At 43.3% G+C, this 22,973-nt stretch overlaps 2 protein-coding genes across 3 annotated transcripts; both read left to right on the top strand.

Annotated features, from left to right (window-relative positions):
* The first annotated feature begins 228 nt into the window (after window positions 1-228).
* Window positions 229-6,182, top strand: LOC141349199 (uncharacterized). 2 transcript variants are annotated; one of them, XM_073870064.1, is made up of 5 exons: window positions 229-395; window positions 953-1,013; window positions 4,235-4,429; window positions 4,577-4,739; window positions 5,211-6,182. In XM_073870064.1, the coding sequence occupies exons 1-5, from the start codon at window positions 259-261 to the stop codon at window positions 5,381-5,383; spliced, it is 729 nt and encodes a 242-aa protein (XP_073726165.1). In that variant the 5' UTR covers window positions 229-258; the 3' UTR covers window positions 5,384-6,182. The 2 variants fall into 2 exon arrangements, with proteins under 2 accessions (XP_073726165.1, XP_073726166.1); XM_073870065.1 differs by having other exon boundaries at window positions 953-1,001; window positions 5,211-6,180.
* Window positions 6,183-9,974: 3,792 nt separating this feature from the next.
* Window positions 9,975-13,277, top strand: LOC141365858 (zinc finger CCHC domain-containing protein 12-like). The gene is made up of 2 exons (XM_073870756.1): window positions 9,975-10,445; window positions 10,828-13,277. The coding sequence occupies exon 2, from the start codon at window positions 11,547-11,549 to the stop codon at window positions 13,275-13,277; it is 1,731 nt and encodes a 576-aa protein (XP_073726857.1). The 5' UTR covers window positions 9,975-10,445; window positions 10,828-11,546.
* The last annotated feature ends 9,696 nt before the right edge of the window (window positions 13,278-22,973 follow it).

Genomic DNA, 22,973 nt, shown 5'->3' with positions numbered 1-22,973 from the left:
AGTAATATGCACCTATAAACTGGAGGACAAGGCGGGTTTGCTTATCACAAACATGAATGCGCAGCAGCACAAAAACGGAAAAAAGGAATGAATGTAAAAGATTATTATTGAGTCTCTTGGACATAAATGAGGACTAATTATGAGACATTAGAAGGCACAAAGAGCTGCTTCACCTGCAGCCTGGTAAGTAAATAAATGCTTTGCTTTAAACAAATGCATCTGTTTTTAACAACAAGTTCTCCAACTCATACGACTAACATGGTCGTATGCACCTTTGCTCAAATACGACTACCTATAGCGTATCATAAAATAGCGCCCCTACCGGCAGCGGGAGATGTGCCACAGCCTCTTCGCCTTGATGCATTGTGGGTCTCTACCATAAACGAGGATTACAGGTATGTTATCAGTGAACCTTGATAATCTAATAATTTGATAACAAAATAATAATGCTAGGGCGTTTTGTGTTGTTTCATCTTTGTTTGTGGTGATGTAGTTGTTCAGGTACGTTATGCTACTAAAGTAAAAGGACATTACGAAATATCACAAATAAATAAATAAATGCAAAAGTTAAACATTACGAACATAAGTGACACTGAACTTTGCTTTTATTAAAATACGTCGTCACAATAAATATTCGAAAAAGATCGATTTTTGTCATTGGACAAATATTAAGAACGTTAGCCTATAACGTTATAATTCTGTCGTCTGTTCAGTATTCGTCGCGTTTCAAATCAACAAGGTATGTTTCCCATAATTTTAACATTTTTTAGGGTTAGATCATTTAGTAAAGTTAGTATCTTGCGATATTGATTCGAAATTGGAAACGTTGTGGTTAAGGGACCATGTTAAAGTGCACACATTTTGAAAACGTGCATGGTGCCACACATATTTCGCTTATCTGACTCGATCATGCAAATACATTGTTTTTTTTCCCTCTGATTCCTTTATACAGGTGCAAATCTAGGAACAGAACAAAAAACGCTAGAAGACAGACACCAAAGGTGATTAACCAAGTAATGTGATGTTTTTGATCCACTTAAACATAATCATGCATCAAATTAACAAAACACAGTCACATGCATCTATATATATCTATATATGCATGAAGCCATATATAAGAAACCCCAAAAGATTTAGTTAACAAGAAAAAGTACAAAACTGTATCAGCAACATGTCTTATTAAACTAGCCATAGAGATTCTCATAGTATGCTGGTCTACAGCTAGTAAAACAATCACTATAGTTAGGTTGTAGGGGAGAGTGGGGTAAAGTGAGACATTTTTTACATTTGCTCCCCTCTAAGTGAACTAAAACGATATATCAGTCAAATTTACACATTTCCCATTAATTCAGGATGTTTCCTAGCTATGGAAATTACCAGAATGTATTCAGGACAAAGAGCAGTGAAAATATGATTGTTTTAAAAAAAGTGGTCTTGTGTCTCACTTTACCCCAGCTTAGGGGTAAACTGAGACAGACCAGAAAAATCAAGGGGGTAAAGTGAACCAGATCGGGGTAAACTGATCCACTTACTTTTTCCACTCTGAAACTACCATAACAGCACATATTGTAACAGATAAAATCCTGACGGCTAGCTTGACAACCACACATTCCAGAACTAATGTTGGACTAGTAAAAGAATCAAGGGGATTGGTCAATTAAAAACATTATTTTTCTAAACACTTGAAAGTACAGTAACTCTGAACCAAAATCAAATACAACATAATATAATTCAAAAGTTATATTTTTTGGCCAGTTTTTGCCTTTATTGAACAGTGAGTTTTGGAGAGGGCAGGAAAGGACAGGGAGGAGAGAAGGGTATTGGATCGGCAAATGACCACGAGCCGGGAATCGAACTCGGGTCCCAGAAAGTGTGAAAGCACCACATGTCGGAACGCTGCCCACTATACACCATTGGCTCCGACAATTCAATTTTTTTTAATTAACATTCAAATGACATATAGAACCAGTTAGATTAGAACGCAGTCTGGGGGTCAGAACAAAGGACCCTTAGAGCCAGCTAGTGTCTGCGAGTCAGCGCAAAAGACAATCAGAACCATCTATCAATATTTCTATCCCTTGCAGCTGCTCTTACTGTGGGTTCACACCAGACATGAGTTCAACGATTTGTGCAAGTAGATTACATTCAAAGTTAATGCAAAGACACGATCAGACGCATCCTCGCCTGGGGCAATGCGAATGACGCCATATGAGCGGAGCATTTGCCGCGAAAACACGCACTATTCGCCTCAAACATGTCTTCGCCCAAGTTGAAAATATTTATCTCGAGCAAAAAATTTGCATGACACAATGTTAAATCCCGTGAGTAATCTAGAGTGAGTAATGCTACGTAAACACCAAATGTGGGGTATCGCGTTACTTGATCTAGATTACTAGATTTAACTATTGCAGGATTTAACATTGTGTCATGCGAATTTTTCGCTCGAGTTGAATATCTTCAAATTGGGCGAAGACGTGCCTGCGGTGAACAGCGCGTGCCCTCGCGGCAAACACGCCACCCATATCACGTAACTCGCATCGCCACACGCGAGGACGCGTCCGATCGCGTCCTTGCATTGACCTTGCATGTAATGTACTTGCGCAAATTGTTGAACTTGTGTCTGGTGTGAACCCACAGTACCACGATGCCTCGCGTTTGGTGTGTACGTAGCATTAGAGACTTCTTTCCTTCCTTGACCTAAGCAGCTGCACTCTCCATCTCCTCAAGGGGTGTTTTTCCCCAGGCTGGCTTCCTGGTGTATTGACTAGGCATAATGGTTTTTCTGCAATGTTTATAACATTAAAAATAAAACATATGTCATGTAATATTACATTAAAATATGTTTTAGACTAAACTGAATTTGTGCCTCATGTCTCACTTTACCCCACAGCATTTGTCTCACTTTACCCCACCGCCACATTTTGGAAAAAAACTCTCTCTCTTGGAAATTCAGGCTAATCTTCAGCTAGCATCAACACAAGGTTTTATATGTTGGTAGTTAATAAACATGTGTGATATAAGTTTTTCTACCTGAATCAATTTGCTTTGGCACAACAGTTGATTAAGTTGACAGCAAGAAAATTTACTTTTACAAGCCAAAAATATATTTTTGTGAAAAAAACATGCTAACCACAGCAGCATGAGGTCCTGTCCTTCATGGCCAAGGGGAAATTTGAGGGGCTTAAAAACATAATAGTCATAGGACCACAAATGTGTTCCGTTGCCTAGATACAGGGGGTGTCTCACTTTACCCGATGTCTCACTTTACCCCACTCTCCCCTACTTGATTTGCATAACCAAAATACATTATTCTATTAAACTATACAATAAGTTATATCCAGTGTTATCCAGTTAACATATTGCAATGAGATGAGTGACATGCCTGAAATTTCTGTAATTTAACCTAATTTGTGGTCTGAAGATGGACAAACTTCTTATGAATGTGGAACGTCCATTTTCGGACTACAAATTAAGATATTTTTGATAAAATCTGAGGGTATTTGATGCACACATAGGAAACAACACCATTGCACCCTTTGACATCCAGAAAGGTAGTTAAAAACATGGTTAAAATAGTCAACATGACTACAGTGGATGAACCTTAATGTTATAAAGGGATGAGAATACGTTTGGTGTGCTAAAACAAAAAAAAATAAAGACTTTATTCAGCAGTTTAAACTGTCATACATAGTTGATGTAGTAAACTCAGTGCAGGCTTCCTTGTTTACATCCGAATGCCGACTCATTATTGACCGAATTTTGTCTCAGCATCACATACTGTACATGTGTCATGCTGCTCTTGGGCTCTGCTTCGGGCAATATTTAGTTGACATTCGAACGTAAGCAAGGATGCCTGCATTAGTTCCTGATGTATGGAAATGGTTCAAATTGGTTAATGAAGTTGTTATTTTTGTTTTGTTATATTGCACAAAAAGTACTCTGGTCTCTTCATAATATTAAGGTTGAACCACTGTAGTCACATGATTTTGCTGCCTATGTGTGGATCATATACCTTTAGATTTCATCAAAAAAATAAAAATTTCTGTTCTGAAGATGAACGAATGTCTTACAGGTAGAACTAGTCAGTATTAGGGGGCATAACAACAAACTCTTGACAATATTTTCGAAGACGGTGACTTGTCAACATACTAGGTGTGAAAAAAATATTTCTTATGCCCTCATTACATAGCATGCTGTGTTCTAATCATCATTTACCGTATGTTTCTTTTTACAGATGCCTACTCTAAAGGATTGCTACACATGCAGGGAAAAGATTGGAGTAGCCAGCAAAACATGTCCATACTGTAGGGCCAAACAGCCATATAAGCAAATGCTTGAGAAAAAAAAAGAAACAGCTTTCCCAGGAATGGATAGACAGACAAAAAAAAACTGCAGTGTGAACAAAATTTATGATTCAACAAATCTTCTGGTAGGTTTATCTTTCAAATGTTAGTCATAAAATAATAAGTAAATAATGAGTGCGTGCGTGCGTGCGCGTGTGTGTGTTTCATGCCTGTGAAATTGTAATTATTTATCCCGTTTTTAGTCTTATGATTGTGTCTCAATTTCATTCCAGCTCCACAAGTGGGACCTTTTAGAGAGGTACCCAGTCCTTCTCCTTGCCAGGAGAACCTCAAATGGTTTCTCTGCTGAATGCTTCTGCCCATGGAAGAATGAGACCGAAGACACTCAGGACGCTTTTCTTACTATAAAGAGATTATACGAAAGTCTTCTTAATGGTAATAAACACAAATGTGCACAAAATTTTAACATATTGCAGAATAAACTTTACATTAAAGACATTAGTAATAGGTTTTATCGACAATACATACATTTGCAGAGTTCATTTTTTCCCTCACATTAGGTTTAAAAAAAAAAAATTTTAACATGTGAACAACATGATGTTTGTAGCATTATTTCTTATTTAAAAATGTCTTGTTCAACCGGACTAACATTTTACAACACATATTGGTGTTATTTATAAATATTTTTATACATTTAACCTTGAAGTATCATTTTTAGATATTTGAAATTACATAAGAACACTTAAGTGGGGCTTTGTATTATTTTGATCATGTCAAATTGATATTACATTATTAAATACAGTACAACCCATAGGTGAACTTAAACTTAATTAATTGTATTTATTTGAGCTGTATTATTATTGAATTATTGTTATTATCCTATCCACAATTTCTTTTTTCCAACAGTGGCTATTGCAGATAAAGAAGTATCCGGCATGGGAGAAAGTTCTGTCACAAATGGCACAGAGACTCCACCAGCAAACTCCACACCTCCGTCCACCTGTAATGGTAAAATGTCTTATTTTTTTGTACAGCATACAGTTTTGTGGTCCTATTACCTGTCATGCACCAAATACTAGTATCTGTCCAAAGGCAGACCTTAAAGCCCCATACACACCAGGACAATTATCGTGCATGCTTATCGCAAGTGTAATTTCAGACGTTTTTTGTGTTCATACCCAAGCGATTTTTACTGGTGATTCGCAGAGTGAACGTGCAAATTCACTCCCTGACAGTTATAGTGCTTGTGCTGATTGATAACGAAAAACACATATTTATGATATGAATAAAATGAAAGAAGATAAAAATACAGATATAAAATGTATATATGGCATATACATGTTATGAGGAGATGGTAGTCAGAAACAATGGTGCAAATAAGTTACAATGACAGTAGTGCAAGGGAAGAGTAGTGCAAATAAACATATTTATAAAATAGACATTCTTAACCAGAGATGTATAAAGTACTAGGGACCCAGACTTGAGTAAAAGTGCAAGTGCTCTATCAAAAAAGTGACTTGAGTAGAAGTTAAAATGCTCTTTAAGCACACCACTTAAGTGGAAGTACTAAAGTATTAAACATGTTTTGTACTTAAGTATTGCAAGTAGTTTATTATAAAATATACTACTCAAGTACTGCAAGTAAAAGTACAAGTATTGTGTAATGTAGTTATTAAAGAAAACAGTCAAAAGTTTGAATAAAAATGTTAATTGTTTGTATTATTTCAAATGTTTAAGCTAAAGGACACTCACAATTCCTTTGGCTGTAGCAGGAGTACAAGGACAGGAATGTTCAGATTAATTCAACTGATATGGCGATAGAGAATTCAGTATTAAAGGTGCAGTGTGTAATTTTTAGAAGGATCTCTTGAAAGAAATGCAAAATAATATACACAACTATATGATCAGGGGTGTATAAAGACCTTTTAAAATGAACCGTTATGTTTTTATAACCTTAGAATGAGACATTTTTATCTACATACACAGAGGGTCCGCAACCTCACCACTAGATGCCTTTTAAATTTACACACTGCACCTTTAATGAAATATTAGTCTATATAATGGTAAAGGTACAAGATGTTTTAATGGATTTAGCGATGGATGTGTCATGCCTTTTATGACAGTTACAGCAGTGGTGTAGTCTACGTGATACGCAGGTATACGCCGTATACCCACTAGAAATTGTCAAGGATTTCCGTATACCCACTAAAAATAGCTTGAGGATGCGTAACAGCGTGGTTTTCTGACATTTCAAACTTTTAGTCATAATTCAGATGTAAAGCACTGACCAGTAGCATGCTACACTTGCTATTTTAGCGGGTTGAACTGCATGTATATATATTAGGCTATATATTTGGTGTGTTTGAATTCCTGCCGAACTGCGCGATCCGATTCGCGTATGAAATCAAATTACCATAGCGGCGCGAAAGTGACTGGGGAACAGACTGCTGTGGCACCAGAAGAACCCACATGCGAGTGACAGCAAAGTACCGCGAGAGCGATTGCATTTATCACATGGAGAAATCTGCTTTTAATCGCTCTCGCGGTTTTTTGACATCACCAAAGGGTCTGCTTAGCGCCAAATGAAGTCGAACCTGCAGTGTAGCTGCTCACGCGACACTGTAAACAAACAATCCATGTGAAGTGAACGAGCTGCTGCAATATAAAATCCGGAGAGTTAACAACGCACATGTAAGTAAACAACATTTAAAACATCAGTCCAGTTTATTAGTTTATCTGGAGGTAAGGCTCCAAATGCAATAAAATAAGCCCGTAATTATATCCTGATGGTTTTAGCTTCATACTGTTAAACTTTCCTTCTCTGTGTTAATTTATATATCTACGTTCAAGGTGTATATGATCTTAAACTTTTGTGAGGAAAATCATGTCTGCGTTGATGTTCAGTTCAGACTTGCAAATTAAAGATAATTTTCTTCACTTTGGTTTGGGTGTCTAATATTAGGCTACATGATGGTCTTGTAATAATAATTAAGTAAAAGCCTATTTTCATTTTTAGACACTGCTTGTATTATATGCATAAAATAAGCTTTTATTTCAATGACTATGTAAATTAGAGTTAATCTCTAATTTATTTTGGTCATCTTAAATGTGTATTAATTAAAAACATTTACACCATTAAATTACACATGGTAATGTTATCAATAGTTGTCAGATAATAGCTATTGAAAGAGTGGATATTTTTTCTCCTTCAATGCATGTGTTAGCCACGGATTGAAGATTGTAAACAGTTTATTTAATTTTAATTAACAGTTGAGTAACTTTTGGCCCTGAGTTAGATGTTGATTAACACTAAACCAGTCTAAAAATCCATCCAGTTTCCCCAGCTGTAAACCCATTGACTGTTAAAGTCTTTTTTTCTTATAATAAACTGACATGTTGATAACACATTCAGTTTATGTGTTTATGAGTACACTTTCAGAATGCTCTCGATTACATGAAGATCCATACTGTATGCATCTGTGAGTGTGGTGGTGCGTTGCGCTGGGACGAGTGAGCATAAGGGTGAGAGGGAAAAATCACAGTATACTCACTACAAAAATCTAGACTACACCACTGAGTTACAGAGTTCTGATATACAGTATGTTTGTTTTGTTTTGTTTTGTTTTGTTTTGTTTTGTGCTTGCTTTGTAAAGCATATAGTCATTCTGTGTTGTGTGTTTGATGACTAAACAACATTAAAAACAATATGTCACTGGCTCTGTTTCTTCCTATACTCTTCATTTTAAAGATTGTTTATAATTTGTCTTTTAAGGCCAAATATATATTCACTGTAACTAAGTGTATTTAGTGATGTTAACTGCTAAAAAATCTGATAAAACCAGATTCTTATTCTTATTATTATTCATTACCATAAAGCACATGTTAGCTCACAGTCAAGATGGGTTTTTAAATCTAAAATATGTGTATGAAAGATAGACCAATACATATTTGGACCTTGCCAAATGAGCAAACAACTGAAGCTGGCATTTCCTTTCTCTGCAGGTAAGAACACAAGGAAGACAGGGATTAAATACTATTAATACCAGAACAAAACTTTTCGTTAAATGATGCCCCTCACCATTCATATACACCTCTGGATTTTGAGATAACTGAACAATGTAGTCAATAATTTACATCTGTTATGAATCACCTAACCTCGCCTCTGCTCCTACCCATATTACAGAAACATCTTCACGCACTAGATTTAAATAACATTTTGGCTGATTATATGCCTTTTTAACAAGTGGGGACCAGTCAAATGTCCTCACTATTGTAAAGTATAACAACTTATAAGTGAGGACAATTGGTCCTTACAGGTATGGTCAAAACAAGCACACACACATATGTTGTCTCCTTTGCACCAATAAACTGGTGTGGTGCAATATGGCTGGGGTCGCATCATTCAGGTGGATGCTGCACATTGGTGGTGGTTGAATGTCCACCTTTAATATTTAAAGCGCTTTAAGTGTCCAGAAAAGTGCTATATAAATGTAATGAATAATAATTATTATTAGGCTACACACATGTCTGGTTCACTATCCTTGTAGGGACTCTCCATAGTTTTTATACAGTAAACACTCACACACAGAAAGACACACACATACAGAGAGAGAGAGACAGACACATACACCACTAAAATGTCCCTAACCCTAATTCCACATATCTATCTATCTACAGAATATTTAAGGGGCAAATTCTGTAACAATATTGGCTAATGACTGCCATCAGACTGAAACAACACCAACAGCCACAACAACAATAATAATGTTAATACAGGCTCAGTGAGCACAGTCAGTCAACACGTGAGATGACACGATGATCACAGTGACATTACACCATTCACATACGGTGATAATCAGAGTGTGAGCTATATGTGAGTTCATTAATTGTGATTTCAGAATGTTGAGTTCATGGTACAGTATGAGTGCACAATGAGGGTGCCATGACTTCACATAGTGCACAGTGAATGCACACACACTCTGCTATAGCAGGGCAGCACACATGTCTGGAAAATGTTGGCCCAAGAGTAGAACGTCACCTGTCTTGCCTATAACTTCTAAGAAATATTATAGGAATTATCATAGGATCAAATTTAGGACACTTTCTACACAGCATTTTATACAGCCATATGGTGTGTTGCCTAATGTGTATACATAAGCTATAAAATGTCAACAATAACAACAACATTATGGCATCAAGAAGCCTAAATAAAGGTTTTAGAAAGCTCACACATATTGGAGGTAAAAGTGACCAGGATTCACAGATTTGTTTTATCCAAGCATTGTGGCCTAGTGATTAGAGAGTCAGACTGGGATGTAACCCAGAGTTTGGTGGTTCGATTTTCACAGCTGGCAGGAAGTGATTGAATTTTGGGGTATTGCAGTTATAGTTGCCCTGTGTGTCTATGTGCGTTTGTGTGTGTTCATGACTTGCAGTGAATGGATTTACTATTCAGTGGATGGGTTAAATGCAGAGACAATCATGTCTCTTTCACTTTTTGTTTTATTGGCAGATATCATTTGCAATTAAAGGATGTCTCGGCAACATGTTTTTCATTTAGTAAACCTATATTAGCTCTCTGAGAGACATCTGGTACTTGTCATATCCTTTATGGGGTAGTATGAGCTCACAGTGAGTGTGCAGTGACCTCATACTGTGACCTAAGTGTAACCCACCTTAAAGTTTGGTTACTAAGACCATAACTTTAGTATTAGATTGCTCAATAACTATATAAATATATACATATTAAGACACAGAATAAATATAAATATATAAGAACAAAAAGCTGTTTACATTATATGTTTTTATTTTTCATTTTCTTTTGGTCTGCTTGAAAGTGTTTATTAAAAGACTTTAAATTTGTTATAGTCAACTTCAAGGTGACTGGTTTGTTTTTGAATATATTTGAAAAGACTGTTATTTTGGTGCAGTTATCTCCTAGGTGACGGGTTTGTTTGTCATTCTGGAGACTCCACTTGAAATGCAATTAGACAATATTGATAACCCTTTTAAGAAAAATTTTACTTTTGTAATATAATCTAACAATTTTTCTAAATCTGAATCATCTTACCATTCCTTGTACATATTTTGTCTACATATTGTTGAGGCTAGAAAACTTCTGTTGTTTTATCCAAAACTCCGGTGAGTTGAAATACTATGATATTACTCTGATAACTGAACTGACTAATTAAAAACCAATCGGAGATTTACTTTTATTTTATTGTACTGTTATTGTGATAATATTGTTTTTATGTTTTTGAGTAATATAGAAGTTATTAATTAATATATTGAATAACATGATTTTTGATATATATGACTGTTGATAGTAACAAACTCTTAAGAGATAGGAGACATTAATGTTTAGAGGTGCGCACACATTAACCTGTGTGTGTGTGTGAGTGAGAATGGCACTTTCTCTCTCTCATTACGAGCGATGTTGAACTGTAGTTGAATTGGAATTTAAAGAGATCTTATGATTTTGATATTTAATATATGATGTTTATTTTCAAACTGCTGCATGCAGATTGGTTTTTTTATTGAGCTGGAACACTGAGCTGGAACACTGGATGGCGAGTCAGTCCCATTGGATTTCGATTGAACTGTTCTTCCTCTTCACACTGGAAAACCAAACCCCTTGAATTATACCATTGGATCAACCTGTGTTCCTTGGACACAGATAAGCCTTCACACATACACTGACATATACACTTTACATACCCGGGTACAGGACTATTTCTTTTCTTTTAATCATTTTATTGGAAAGCTTTTATTTGAAACTTTTGGAAAAGAGCTCTTATTTATTTATTTTATTATTTATGTATGTGTATTTATTATTATTATATATTTCTCAATATTTCATATTTCTCAATATTTAACTGTGGTTCTCTCTTTTGTGATCAGAATGAAATATTTTAAACAATTTATTGCTGTAATAAAATTACTGCATTTTTCTTTCACTCTTACACATTGTCCTTGTCAATTTACTCCCCCCTCAATGCTGAACCTAGAACTGGTCTAAACCTAATCATAACCTATAGAGGCACCTCCTTTTATTTTAAAACAATACATTTTTATTCTAGTTAAGTAGAGCAGAGAGGTGCTACATAAATCTTGGCGAGCCAGCCAGGAGGGGGCAGTGTTGACAATTTTGTAATTAATATTTAAAGTGTATATATATTTTCCCTTTGCATTTACATATTTTCTATTGAAACTTAGATTTTACATTGAAACTGTACATTTGAAATGGATGTGGTTAAACAAAAGAATGTTAAAGTGCCTAATTCAGTCTTAGTCAGTGGTATGAGGGATAGTGATGCAGATGGAGAAATATTTAGGTTCTTAGAGGAACATGGGCCTTTCTCAAGGGTGATACATATAAGTAGCTCTGATCCAGAATTACAAAACACAGTCATAGTTGAGTTTGAGTCAGGGCTTACAATAAAAAATTTAGGTCAGTTACCACTCTATAGGCCTTCCCCAGATGACCCCAGCACTGTCCACTGCATTAGGCAACTGTCTAGTGTTTATTCAAGGTATGTGGGAAGTAGTTTAACACAGACATACCTTGACTCCTTAAAAGACATAGCTAAACTGAGCGGTCTGGACTTGGAGTCACTTCTGCATGATGAGCTCTCCCGTCTCCAGGGTTCTCTTGGAACTGAAACACCCCCTTCCTTACCATCCATCCCTGTTGAAAGCTCAGGTGTCTCAAGAATGCACAGCCCATCAGCAACCTATGACCACCGGCATGCATCTTTTGATCCCCACAATTCTACTTCACCATCCGTCATGGCAGCCGATGTTCTTAGTGGCACTTCTCCAGTCCAGTTCGACACTACTGAGGTTCCCTCCCTCGGCAGACGACCATCATACACAATTCCTGTGAATCAGCTCACAACGCCTGAGGTGCAGAAGGTGGTAGTAGAGCACATTGTCCGTGGCACAGACAGCATGTCTTCTCACAGCAGCACTAAACTGCGGATCTTCTCTGGTAGACTTCCTACCCCTAACCATGAAGTGGACTATGAAACATGGCGCAGCCACACTGAGTTTCTTCTTTCTGACCCATGTGTGTCTGAAAGGCACGTTACAAGGAAGATTGTGGAGAGCCTGTTGCCTCCTGCAGCCAACCTGGTGAAACACTTAGGGCCTCATGCTCATGTCAATGCCTACCTCCACATCCTTGATTCTGCCTATGGCACAGTTGAAGATGGCGATGAGCTTTTCGCAAAGTTTCTTAACACCCACCAGGATGCTGGTGAGAAGCTCTCTACTTACCTGAGCTGTCTGCAGACAGCACTCAACAGGGTCGTGCAAAGAGGAGGCATTCTATTTAATGACTTTGACTGCCAGCTGTTAAAACAGTTTTGTAGAGGTTGTTGGAACAATACTCTCATTTCCAGTCTTCAGCTTGAGCACAAGAAGAATGCTCCACCTCCATTCTCTGATCTGTTACTGCTTCTGCGGACTGAGGAGGATAGGCAGGCTGCAAAATCCAACAGAATGTCCCAACACTTGGGCTTCTCCAGAACCAAAGTCCAGTCCAAACACCACCACGTGTGGGACTGCAATGTAGATGAGCTCGGCATTGACATGCAGGTCACAGAGACACTCTCTGCTGGTGAGAAGCAAATGAGAAAGGAGATTGCTCAACTTAAAGCTCAGCTTGCCTCCCTGACAGCCTCACAGTCTGAGCAATCCAAAAAAAATTCAAAGAAGAAGGAGGATGTAAACAGAGCTGGACTGAAGGCTAACTCCAACCACGCACAACCCATGCGTGACGAGACAGTCTCCAAGAGGCCAAAACCTGGTTACTGTTTTAACTGTGGAGAAGATGGCCACCTCTCCTCTGTGTGCAGTGACCCGGCAAATCCAGCACTGGTTGATGCTAAGAGAAGGGAGCTCAGAGAGAAGCAGCAGGCCTGGGACAGAGCCCATGGTGTTTCCGGTTCTGCTCGTTTAAACCAGCATTAGTTTCTGTTATGGGGCAAACAGAAACTGAGACAACCCCCTGCCCCATCACCACAACCCCACAGACTAAAGCAAGGCTCTCTTATGCAGGCTCAAAGCAACATCCCAACGTTCCCAGAGGGCTCATTGGTCATAAGTGCACTGCTAACCTCACCATCTCTGGCGTGCACTGCAATGGCTTGCTTGACACAGGCTCTCAGGTGACAACTGTATCCCTGTCCTTCTATCACAACCACCTCTCCCATCAGCCCATCCATCCCATGAGCCATTTCCTTGAAGTTGAGGGAGCTAATGGACAGTCTGTTCCATACCTCGGGTATGTAGAGCTCAAGATAGCTTTTCCCAAGGAGTTCATTGACACAGAACCTGAAGTACACACCCTAGCTTTAGTCATCCCCAACATCCGCTCCAGCAGTGACATACCTGTTTTAATTGGCACCAACACACTGGATATGCTTTATGATGAGCACTGTGATCACCACACCTCCAGCCTGATTTCCCCTTTGCCTGGATACACACAGATTTTGAAGATGCTGGCACTTAGGAAGAAGCAACGAATGAGTGGACACCTTGGAACAGTGACGCTGAGAGGGAAAGAGCCCAAAGTAATCCCCGCTGGAGGAAAAGTTCCATTGGAGGGTCAAGTGAGCACCAGCAATGTCACCTCTGAGAGATGTGCCCTAGTTGAACATCCGACTACCTCAACCCTGCCAGGTGGAATCTTTGTGGACACTTGCCTCATTACCTTGCCATCACAACACCCCTCCAAGGTTCCTGTTTGGGTCAGAAATGAAACAAAGCATGACATCACACTGCCTGTAAACTGTGTTATGGCTGAGCTGACCACCCCCCTTGACATAATTTCCAGCCCTTCTTTGGAATCCAAGCAGTATGAGACAGTCAAGTGCTGTCAGCTGTCCTCCCAGCAGCTATGTTCAACTGAGACACCTGACTTAAAGTTTGACTTCGGTGACTCTCCACTGCCAGAGTCCTGGAAAGACAGAGTCACACACAGACTGAGGCAGTTCTCTGACGTCTTTGCTCAACATGAGTTGGATTATGGCCATGCAGCCAGAGTGAAACATCACATCAAGCTCAAAGATGAAACAAATAGCTACAAGTACAACGTGAGGGAAAGATGCAATAGGCTACCTGCCAAAACCTGAACACATTTTCAAGTTGACAGTTACATAGAAGAATAAATGCTTTCATTTGTAGACTGATTGTACATAGACAAGCTGAAGTGTCAGTTGAACAATTGACAGATAAATGCTGAAGCATAGAGACAGAGCGCAGTTGTGCAAATTTGAAAACCACGCCCACCGGGGGGGAAAGCAATTCAACCGTCTCCATTGACTTTGTATTGCGAGAGGCCGCCTCCTTGTCATTTCTGGCTTATAACAAAAAACTGAATAATGCCTAAAAGCTGCTGTGTGACAATATGTACAGCTAACAAGCCAAAGAACCCAGAAATAAGTTTTTATAAGCTGTCGAGCCGTAAAACCCAGTCTTTAAGGAGAATAAAGTGGATCGCCGACTACGTTTCCCCCTAGTGGACGCAGTTCTACTAATAGAAGTACTATGAAAAGTTGCCTGTATCCATTTTTGTGTCTTTAAACGCTCGTTTTTCGTGTCGACAGCTTATAAAAACTTATTTACAGATTAAACTTAAAAACAGAATAATACCTAAAAGCTGCTGTGTGACAAGGTGTACATCTAACACGCCAAAAAAATAAATAAATACGTTTTTATAAGCTGTCGACTTCAAAAAACGAGCGTTTAGACACAGAAATGGATACAGGCAACTTTTCATACTCCTATTAGTAAAACTGCGTCCAATAGGGGGAAACGTAGTCGGCGATCCACTTTATTCTCCTTAAAGACTGGGTTTTACGGCTCGACAGCTTATAAAAACTTATTTCTGGTTTCTTTGGCTTGTTAGCTGTACATATTGTCACAAAGCAGCTTTTAGGCATTATTCAGTTTTTTGTTATAAGCCAGAAATGACAAGGAGGCGGCCTCTTGCAATACAAAGTCAATGGAGACCGTTGGATTGCTTTCCCCCCCGGTGGGCGTGGTTTTCAGGTTATGACGCGCTGCGCTCTGTCTCTATGACGTTGAATGGGATGGAAGAATAGATGCCATTAGATAGGTACCAAGGCAACTGATGTAATCTTGTTTAAAAATGTTTAAAATAACATTATTGAAATTCCATAACATGGCATTATAAATTAATAGCATGTAATGTTTAAAGCTGCATTACTAGTGGAACAACATTGTTTCGTTTATTAAATCAAGTCTGCTTCACATGTGCAGTCATGGCCTAATGGTTAGAGAATCAGGCTTGCGACCGAAGACTTGCCGGTTTGAGACCTGAAGTGCCCCTGAGCAAGGCATCTGTCCATCAGGTGAAGCTTATTAGCGTATGAAATTATATTTTGGGGTATAGGCTTAGGCTATAATTATGCTATAATTAAATGTATTGGAATAGGATTTTCAATTTAAACTGCCAGGATTAATTGCATTTATAAGGTATTTATAAAAATGTATAAATATGATATAAAACACAGCATTCAAAATAGTCACAACGTATTTCAAGCATACCAAGGTCAACCGATCAATTTAAATGAAGAAATCACACTCCGCCGTAGATTTTACACTCGTTCAAAAACTGCCGATCTTTGATTGACCTTTTGCATCATTACATTAGCTAAAAATGTGATGCGCTTGTCACGGCTAGGGGCTGGCTGCTAAACCTAAAGCCACGCCCCTTCTCAATTTCCACCTCGAGGAGGTCCCCAAAGCCACACCCAATGACCAAACAACACGAGAGCAGGTAAGTATTAAAACAAACTTTATTTAAATATTTAAAATAACTGGGGGAAATGGGGAAAGGGGCAATTAAAACTAACTCCTCTCTGCCTTCCAGACAGGCCACAGCACGGGAGAGTGGCAGAAAGGGGGAAGAGCAACGGGGGCTCCAGGGGCTGGTGACCCAAGTGTAGGGGGGAGGGAACAGGGGAACACAGGCTCCTGCCAATCCCACTATCCGTGGCGCCCTCCTCTTCTCTCCTGGAGGCAAAAGACAAGCAGTATGAATTTGGGATTTTATCTCTCTCTCTCTACTGTGATACCTGCGCCACGTCGGGCCGATACTCCTCTGCTCACTCCACTGGGTGTTTCTCTCCACAGGGTTCAACTGGGACGCGAAGACTCGTTCAGCCTGGGCTAGGATCGCCTTCGCCTGTCGGCTTGCTGGTAACTCGTGGTAAGTATGGTCTTCCTTCCACAGGTCACTCTCCTGACCTTCGCTCTCGCCTTGTCTCTCTCCTCACAGGCCACTTAGACACAATGACACAGTTAGTGCAGCTTAATTACTTCTCACCTCTCTGCAGTTTACAGCTCAGGCGCGTGTGTCTGCCCACAGTTCGTTCTACTGACGTTCACTCTTGTTCTCTCTTCCTTTACAGGCAGCTTGGATACAATAACACAGTTAGTGCAACTTGGATACTTCTAACCTCTCTGCTGTTTACAGCTCAGGCGTGTGTGACTGTCCACAGTTCGTTCTACTGACGTTCACTCTTGTTCTCTCTTCCTTTACAGGCAGCTTGGATACAATAACACAGTTAGTGCAACTTGGGTACTTCTCACCTCTCTGCTGTTTACAGCTCAGGCGTGTGTGACTGTCCACAGTTCGTTCTACTGACGTTCACTCTTGTTCTCTCTTCCATTACAGGCAGCTTGGATACAATAACACAGTTAGTGCAACTTGGGTACTTCTCACCTCTCTGCTGTTTACAGCTCAGGCGTGTGTGACTGTCCACAGTTCGTTCTACTGACGTTCACTCTTGTTCTCTCTTCCTTTACAGGCAGCTTGGATACAATAACACAGTTAGTGCAACTTGGGTACTTCTCACCTCTCTGCTGCTTACAGCTCAGGTGTGTGTGACTGTCCACAGTTCGTTCTACAGATGTTCACTCTCGTTCTCTCCTCCTTTACAGGCAGCTTGGATACAATAACACAGTTAGTGCAACTTGGATACTTCTCACCTCTCTGCTGTTTACAACTCTGGGTAAGTGCAGCTTTTCCTCAGCCCGCTATACGGTGTTTTGGTCGACAATACACGGGGCGGCTTACGACAGCTGGCCTGCACAGAAGGCAAACGGCGACGATTTTCCCAAGGGGACGCCGGGGGCCAAAACCCTCTCGGCGAATCCGCTGGTCAGCAGGGGGGGCGAACCGTCACACCGTCTCACCGGGCCGAGCGCTGCCCTGTCCTCAATGCCCGTAGGCCGATCGAAATACCAGACAGGGGCGCCCCTTTGTAGAGACCACGGGGCGGCGGAACTCCTTCGCCCCTCACTCTGCCACAGATAGAACACACAGGTAAAGTAGCAATATACAGGTACGTGTTTGTACTCACACACACAAACTGCCAGCTTCCAGGTTTTCACCGCCGCACTCTGAAACTGTCAACACACAGACGGGGCAACTTCCACGGCCCACACCGTCACTGTTCACTTAAATCGCACACAGCATACAATAGTTAATGTTCACACAGCCGTCAGCCTCTCCGTCTCTTCCTCAGTGGAGGGGATGATGCGGGGTACGTCTAACAAGACACACAGCACTTGCACAGCAACCCACAGCAAATACACAACACCACTTCAACGTGAAAAGGTTTTCAAAGGACATAGACTCACCCACCACCCTACAGGTGCACACACGAGACGCCCAGCGTCCTCCACTTCGCTAAGGGCAGATGGGGGCGATGACACTACGGCCGGGGCTTTTTAGGTCTGCTGCTATGGCGATGTAATCCACTTATTCCTGCGGCTCACCCACCACGCTCGATCGGGGGTAGGGCCGCTTTCCTCTTCCTGGAGCGTTCAATAATACACAGGTTGGTAGCTATGGTTTCGGATTAAATCCAGAGCCAATACTCACGGCGATCTCCTTGGTAACAGTTTACAACCGGCTTCGTTTCCTTAATCCTTGATTTCTCCAAACGTGTCACATTTACCGTTGTTTTCTTCTACCCACAGGGTTTCTGCTTACGGTAACATCTGCTGAGAACTACGAGAGGGAAAGAGAGAAAGTGCAGCCAACTGCCAACATGTAACGGACGAGCACAGCTCCGTACTTCAACTCACAACTAACTCGCAAACTGTGGTTTACACTGTCCTAAAATACTCCTCTGTATGCTGTAATCCTCCAATCAACCAGCGTTTTTCCTAAACGCCCACAGCTGCGCTCTATTTCGCTGATTACAGCCCTTGCGATGCTACCGGATGTCCGGTGTTTCCTCTTCTCGGTCTGGGCGGAAACATCCGGGCGGAACCAAGGTTTCCCGACTTTCGGTTCCGCCCAAAAGATCGTCACCTTGTGACATCCTCCCCCGCCAATGCATTCTAGTCCCTAGAATGTCTCGGGGTTGTCCACTCACCGTAGCGGGCCGGGGGGCGGCCTCGGTTCTCCCGTTGGGAGCGTCTCACGGGTGAATCAGGTTCAGCTGGTTCATGTGCCGGCTCTGGTTGTCCCGGGGGTTCAGCTGGCTCGGGTACTAACTCTCGCTGCCTCTGGGCGGCCGGGGGTTCAGCTGGCTCAAGTGCTAACTCTCGCCCTCTCGGGGCAGCCGGGGGCAACGCCAACACGGGTCGGCCTGGTACCACAGCCCATCCTCCCATCCAAGGGGCCGCCAGCACCGGCTCCACAACCCTTTCCTCTTCTGCTTCGGGATAGTTGGGGCAGGGACGAATCATGTTCCGGTGTACCACCCGCTCGGGGCCGGCCTTTCCTTCCGGCCGGATGCTGTACACCGGCTGTCCCGGTCTCTGCTGTCTACAAACCACATACGGAATGGTCTCCCAGCGGTCGCTTAACTTTCCCTTGCCTTGGCGCCTGTTGTCCCTCGCCAAGACCCTCTCTCCTGGTAGCAGGGGGGCGTCCCGAGCCGTCCGGTCATACAACCGCTTGTTTTTCTCCCCTGTTGTCTGTATGCTCTTCGATACCTGTTCGTAGGCAAAGTGTAGCCGCTGGTGATGGCGTCCCACCCACTCGGTCACGCTCACTTCCTCCTGGCCGGCTGCCACTCCTAAGACCAGGTCCGTGGGCATCCGCACATGTCTGCCGAACATCAGGTAAGTAGGGGCATACCCCGTCGTACTATGTACACTATTATTATATGCCTGTAGTAGGTTCGGTAAAGCACTCACCCAGTCGCTCTGCTGCCGTTGATCCAGGGTCCCCAGTAACCCTAACAGGGTCTGATTGAACCTCTCGCAACTGCCGTTTCCCTGGGGGTGGTACGACGTCGTATGGGTCTTGGTACACCCATACAACTGGCATAATTCTCGGATCACCTTTGACTCGAAGTTGGCCCCTTGATCCGAGTGCAAGAACTCCGGGCATCCGAATGCCTGCAAGACGTTCCTCCAGAGGGCCGTCGCGGTGGTATTAGCTGTCTGGTCGAGGGTGGGGACTGCCCATGCGTACTTGGTGAATAGGTCAGTAATTACCAAGATGTTTTGGTAGCGGTCCTGCGGCCGGCCCAGAGTCAGGAAGTCCATGGCCATAATGTGGAGGGGGGCTTTAGCCTGGATGGGCACCATCGGCGCTCGAGCCTCTCGCCGAGATTTGAACAACATACACCTGGGACATGCCTGGATCAAGCTACGAACCGTGGCTTCCAGCCCTGGCCAATAGAAAAATCTGCGCAGCAGCGATATGGTCCTCTCTTGTCCCTGATGCCCCAGCTGATCATGGTAGGCCGAGACTAAGGCTGTCGTCTGATCGGCGGGCACCACAATCTGGCGCACCTCCTCGCCCAGTTTCGGGTCACTGACCTTTCTGCACAGCACTCCTTCCTGCAGTTCCAGCTTGTCCCACTGCCCCAGCAGTTTTCTCCCCGTCTCCGTCTGGGCTATTCTTTCTGGCGACGTCGGTCGTCGCCTCTGCTCCACCCACGTCTTCACCCGACACACATCCTGATCCCGGGCTTGCCTCTCCACCCATCGACGGGGGTCCCACCCCCAGTTCCCGGGGACAGCCTCTTGCTGTCCTCCTGGGGCTTCCACGGCCCCTATCATATAATCCTCCCTCGGGCTGTTCTCCTCTTCTCTTCCCCGGCACCCGGGGTCGTTCATCTCCGGCAGCCTCGAAAGGACATCAGCGTTCGTGTGCTCGCGCCCCGGTCGGTACTGCAAGTGGTAGTCGAAGTTGGCCAGCTGGGCTACCCACCGCTGCTCCACAGCCCCCAACTTCGCCGTCTGCAAATGCACTAGAGGGTTATTATCCGTAATTACCGTTACCTTGGCACCCCAAAGGTAGTCTTTAAACTTTTCACTTAGGGCCCACTTCAAGGCCAGCAACTCCAGTTTAAACGAGCTGTAATTTGCATCGTTCCTCTCCGCTGGGTGGAGGCTCCGGCTTGCATAGGCGATCACCCGCTCCCTTCCTTCGTGTCGTTGGGCCAATACGGCTCCCAGCCCCAGGTTGCTTGCGTCTGTGTACAGAACAAAGGGTTTAGTAAAGTCTGCGTATGCCAAAATGGGTGCCTGTAACAGTTCCTGCTTTAGTCTCTGGAATGCAGCCTCACAAGGGTCATCCCAGTTGATTGAGGGTGACCCACGTCCCCGATTTCGCCCTGTACCAACCAACAGCTGGTTAAGAGGTTTAGCAATCTTGGAAAAGTCTTTGATGAATCGTCTGTAATACCCCACAAATCCCAGAAATGATCGTACCTGCCTCACGGTTTTGGGTGCAATCCAGTCTTTCACTACAGAGACTTTTCCGGGGTCCACAGACACCCCTGCGGCACTGACCACATGACCCAGGAAATGAACTTCTCGCCTCAGCAGATGGCATTTATCAGGTTGCAGCTTTAGCCCGTACCTTTCCATGGCCTGGAAGACCTCTTCGAGGTGCTGAAGGTGGGAATCGAAATCTGGGGAATACACAATCACATCATCCAAGTATACTAAAACTGACTTCATCAACTGACCTCCAAGGCAGCACTGCATCAGTCGCTGGAACGTGGCCGGAGCGTTACAAAGCCCGAAGGGCATCCGTTCCCACTCAAACAATCCAAACGGGGTCGTGAAGGCGGTCTTCTCTCGATCCGCCTTGGCCACCTGCACCTGCCAATACCCACTGGCCAGATCCAGAGTGGAATACCATGCGGACTGTGTGAGGCTGGCAAGGGAGTCTTCGATCCGTGGTAGGGGAAAAGCGTCTTTCTTGGTTACTAGGTTGAGCTTACGATAATCCACACAGAACCTCCAGGCCCCTGACTTCTTCTGTACAAGCACGATGGGGGCCGCCCACGGGCTACTGCTCTCCCGAACAATGCCTCGCTCCAGCAGGCCCTGCAAGAGTGTGCGTACCTCGGTGTATAGGGTAGGTGGAATCGGCCGATATCTCTCCCTGCTCGGCCCAGCGTCCCCAGTCGGGATATGATGTTCCACCACTCTGGTGCACCCATAGTCTTCCTCATGACTTGCAAACACATGTTGCCATTTTCGAAGAAGCGCCTGGAGCTTCTGTGTCTGTACTGGTTCCAAATTCTTCCCTTGTAGTGACTCACCCTCAAGATGTTTCGGCACCTCACTCTTCCTGTCGTTCCTGGGGGCATCCATCTGTGTCAGGGCCACCTCAATCACGGAGGGGCACACCTGACGGAAACTGACGTCTCTCTCCTCTCTCACCTGATGGGGCGCGACCGCCGTTAGTCGGGCCAGTCGTTGGTGTCGATGTAAGTGGACTGCATAGGGGTGTTCATTTCGTACTTTCACGGGGACTCTCCCCCGGCGGACCGCCACTAGGCCCCGTGCTACCTCCACTTGAGGGCAGTCTGCATGAGGCTCGACCAATACCCACTCCTCAGGGTCAACTTCTCGAGGGGGCACTCTCGCCCACACAATGGCCTCACTTCTAGGGGGAATAGACAAGGCAAAACGACACATCACTCTTCCTACCTCTTCTCGGTCTCTACGGACCTGGGCCATCTGAACTCGACGACAGTCGGCAACTACACGCTCCCATTTGGGCCTCTCTGCAGGTGAGATCCTGGGGCCAGGCCTAGCCTGAAATAACTCTTCCCAGCATTCCGAGAGGACATTCATGCCCAGCAGGGCTCGATGGGCACCCAAACACCTGTCTTCGACAATGATCACACCTTTTTGGGGGACTAACACCCCGTGGACTTCCAAGTCTGTTAGTCGGTAACCGACATAAGGGATCTCCAGGCCATTTGCGCCCCGCAACGTCAGCCAGGGGGCCTCTGCTCCTTGTGTTCCTTTCTTCCCAAATATTTCTTGTGAAAGGCTTTCTGCAAACAACGTTACCTGAGAGCCCGTATCTACCAGGCATTGTACTGTCTTGCCACACACTTTTACCTCCGCTATTGGGCTATGCCCAATCATCTGGTGCCTGGGATGATTTCTTCTGGGGTCTTCCCGAGGGTTCCCGGCCACACGACCCACTGTGGCCGGCCGATCTAAAAAACCCCTTCCGATGCCCTACGAGGCCCACACTGGCGACTGATATGTCCTGGTTTACCACAGCGATTGCAAATAGGCCGCCCTTGGTCATCCCATTCAAAGCGGGGCCGGTTAAAGCGATCTGGACGTCCGGGCGGCTCTCGGCCTCGCTCCGAGTATGTTCGTTCTCGGGGGGCCGGCCTCGGTTCCTCCCGCGCC

Source organism: Misgurnus anguillicaudatus, chromosome 8 (assembly GCF_027580225.2).
Source record: "Misgurnus anguillicaudatus chromosome 8, ASM2758022v2, whole genome shotgun sequence".
Lineage (NCBI taxonomy): Eukaryota > Metazoa > Chordata > Actinopteri > Cypriniformes > Cobitidae > Misgurnus > Misgurnus anguillicaudatus.
The sequence above is the reverse complement of the archived record's forward strand: the minus strand, read 5'-3'. Positions and strand labels throughout refer to the sequence as shown.

Coding starts and splice junctions, on each gene's coding strand:
- LOC141349199 (XM_073870064.1), top strand. CDS start 259: ATGGTCGTATGCACCTTTGCTCAAATACGACTACCTATAGCGTATCAT. Junction 1,014..4,234: donor CACCAAAGGTGATTAACCAA/GTAATGTGATGT, acceptor TTCTTTTTACAG/ATGCCTACTCTAAAGGATTG. Junction 4,430..4,576: donor ATGATTCAACAAATCTTCTG/GTAGGTTTATCT, acceptor ATTTCATTCCAG/CTCCACAAGTGGGACCTTTT.
- LOC141365858 (XM_073870756.1), top strand. CDS start 11,547: ATGGATGTGGTTAAACAAAAGAATGTTAAAGTGCCTAATTCAGTCTTA.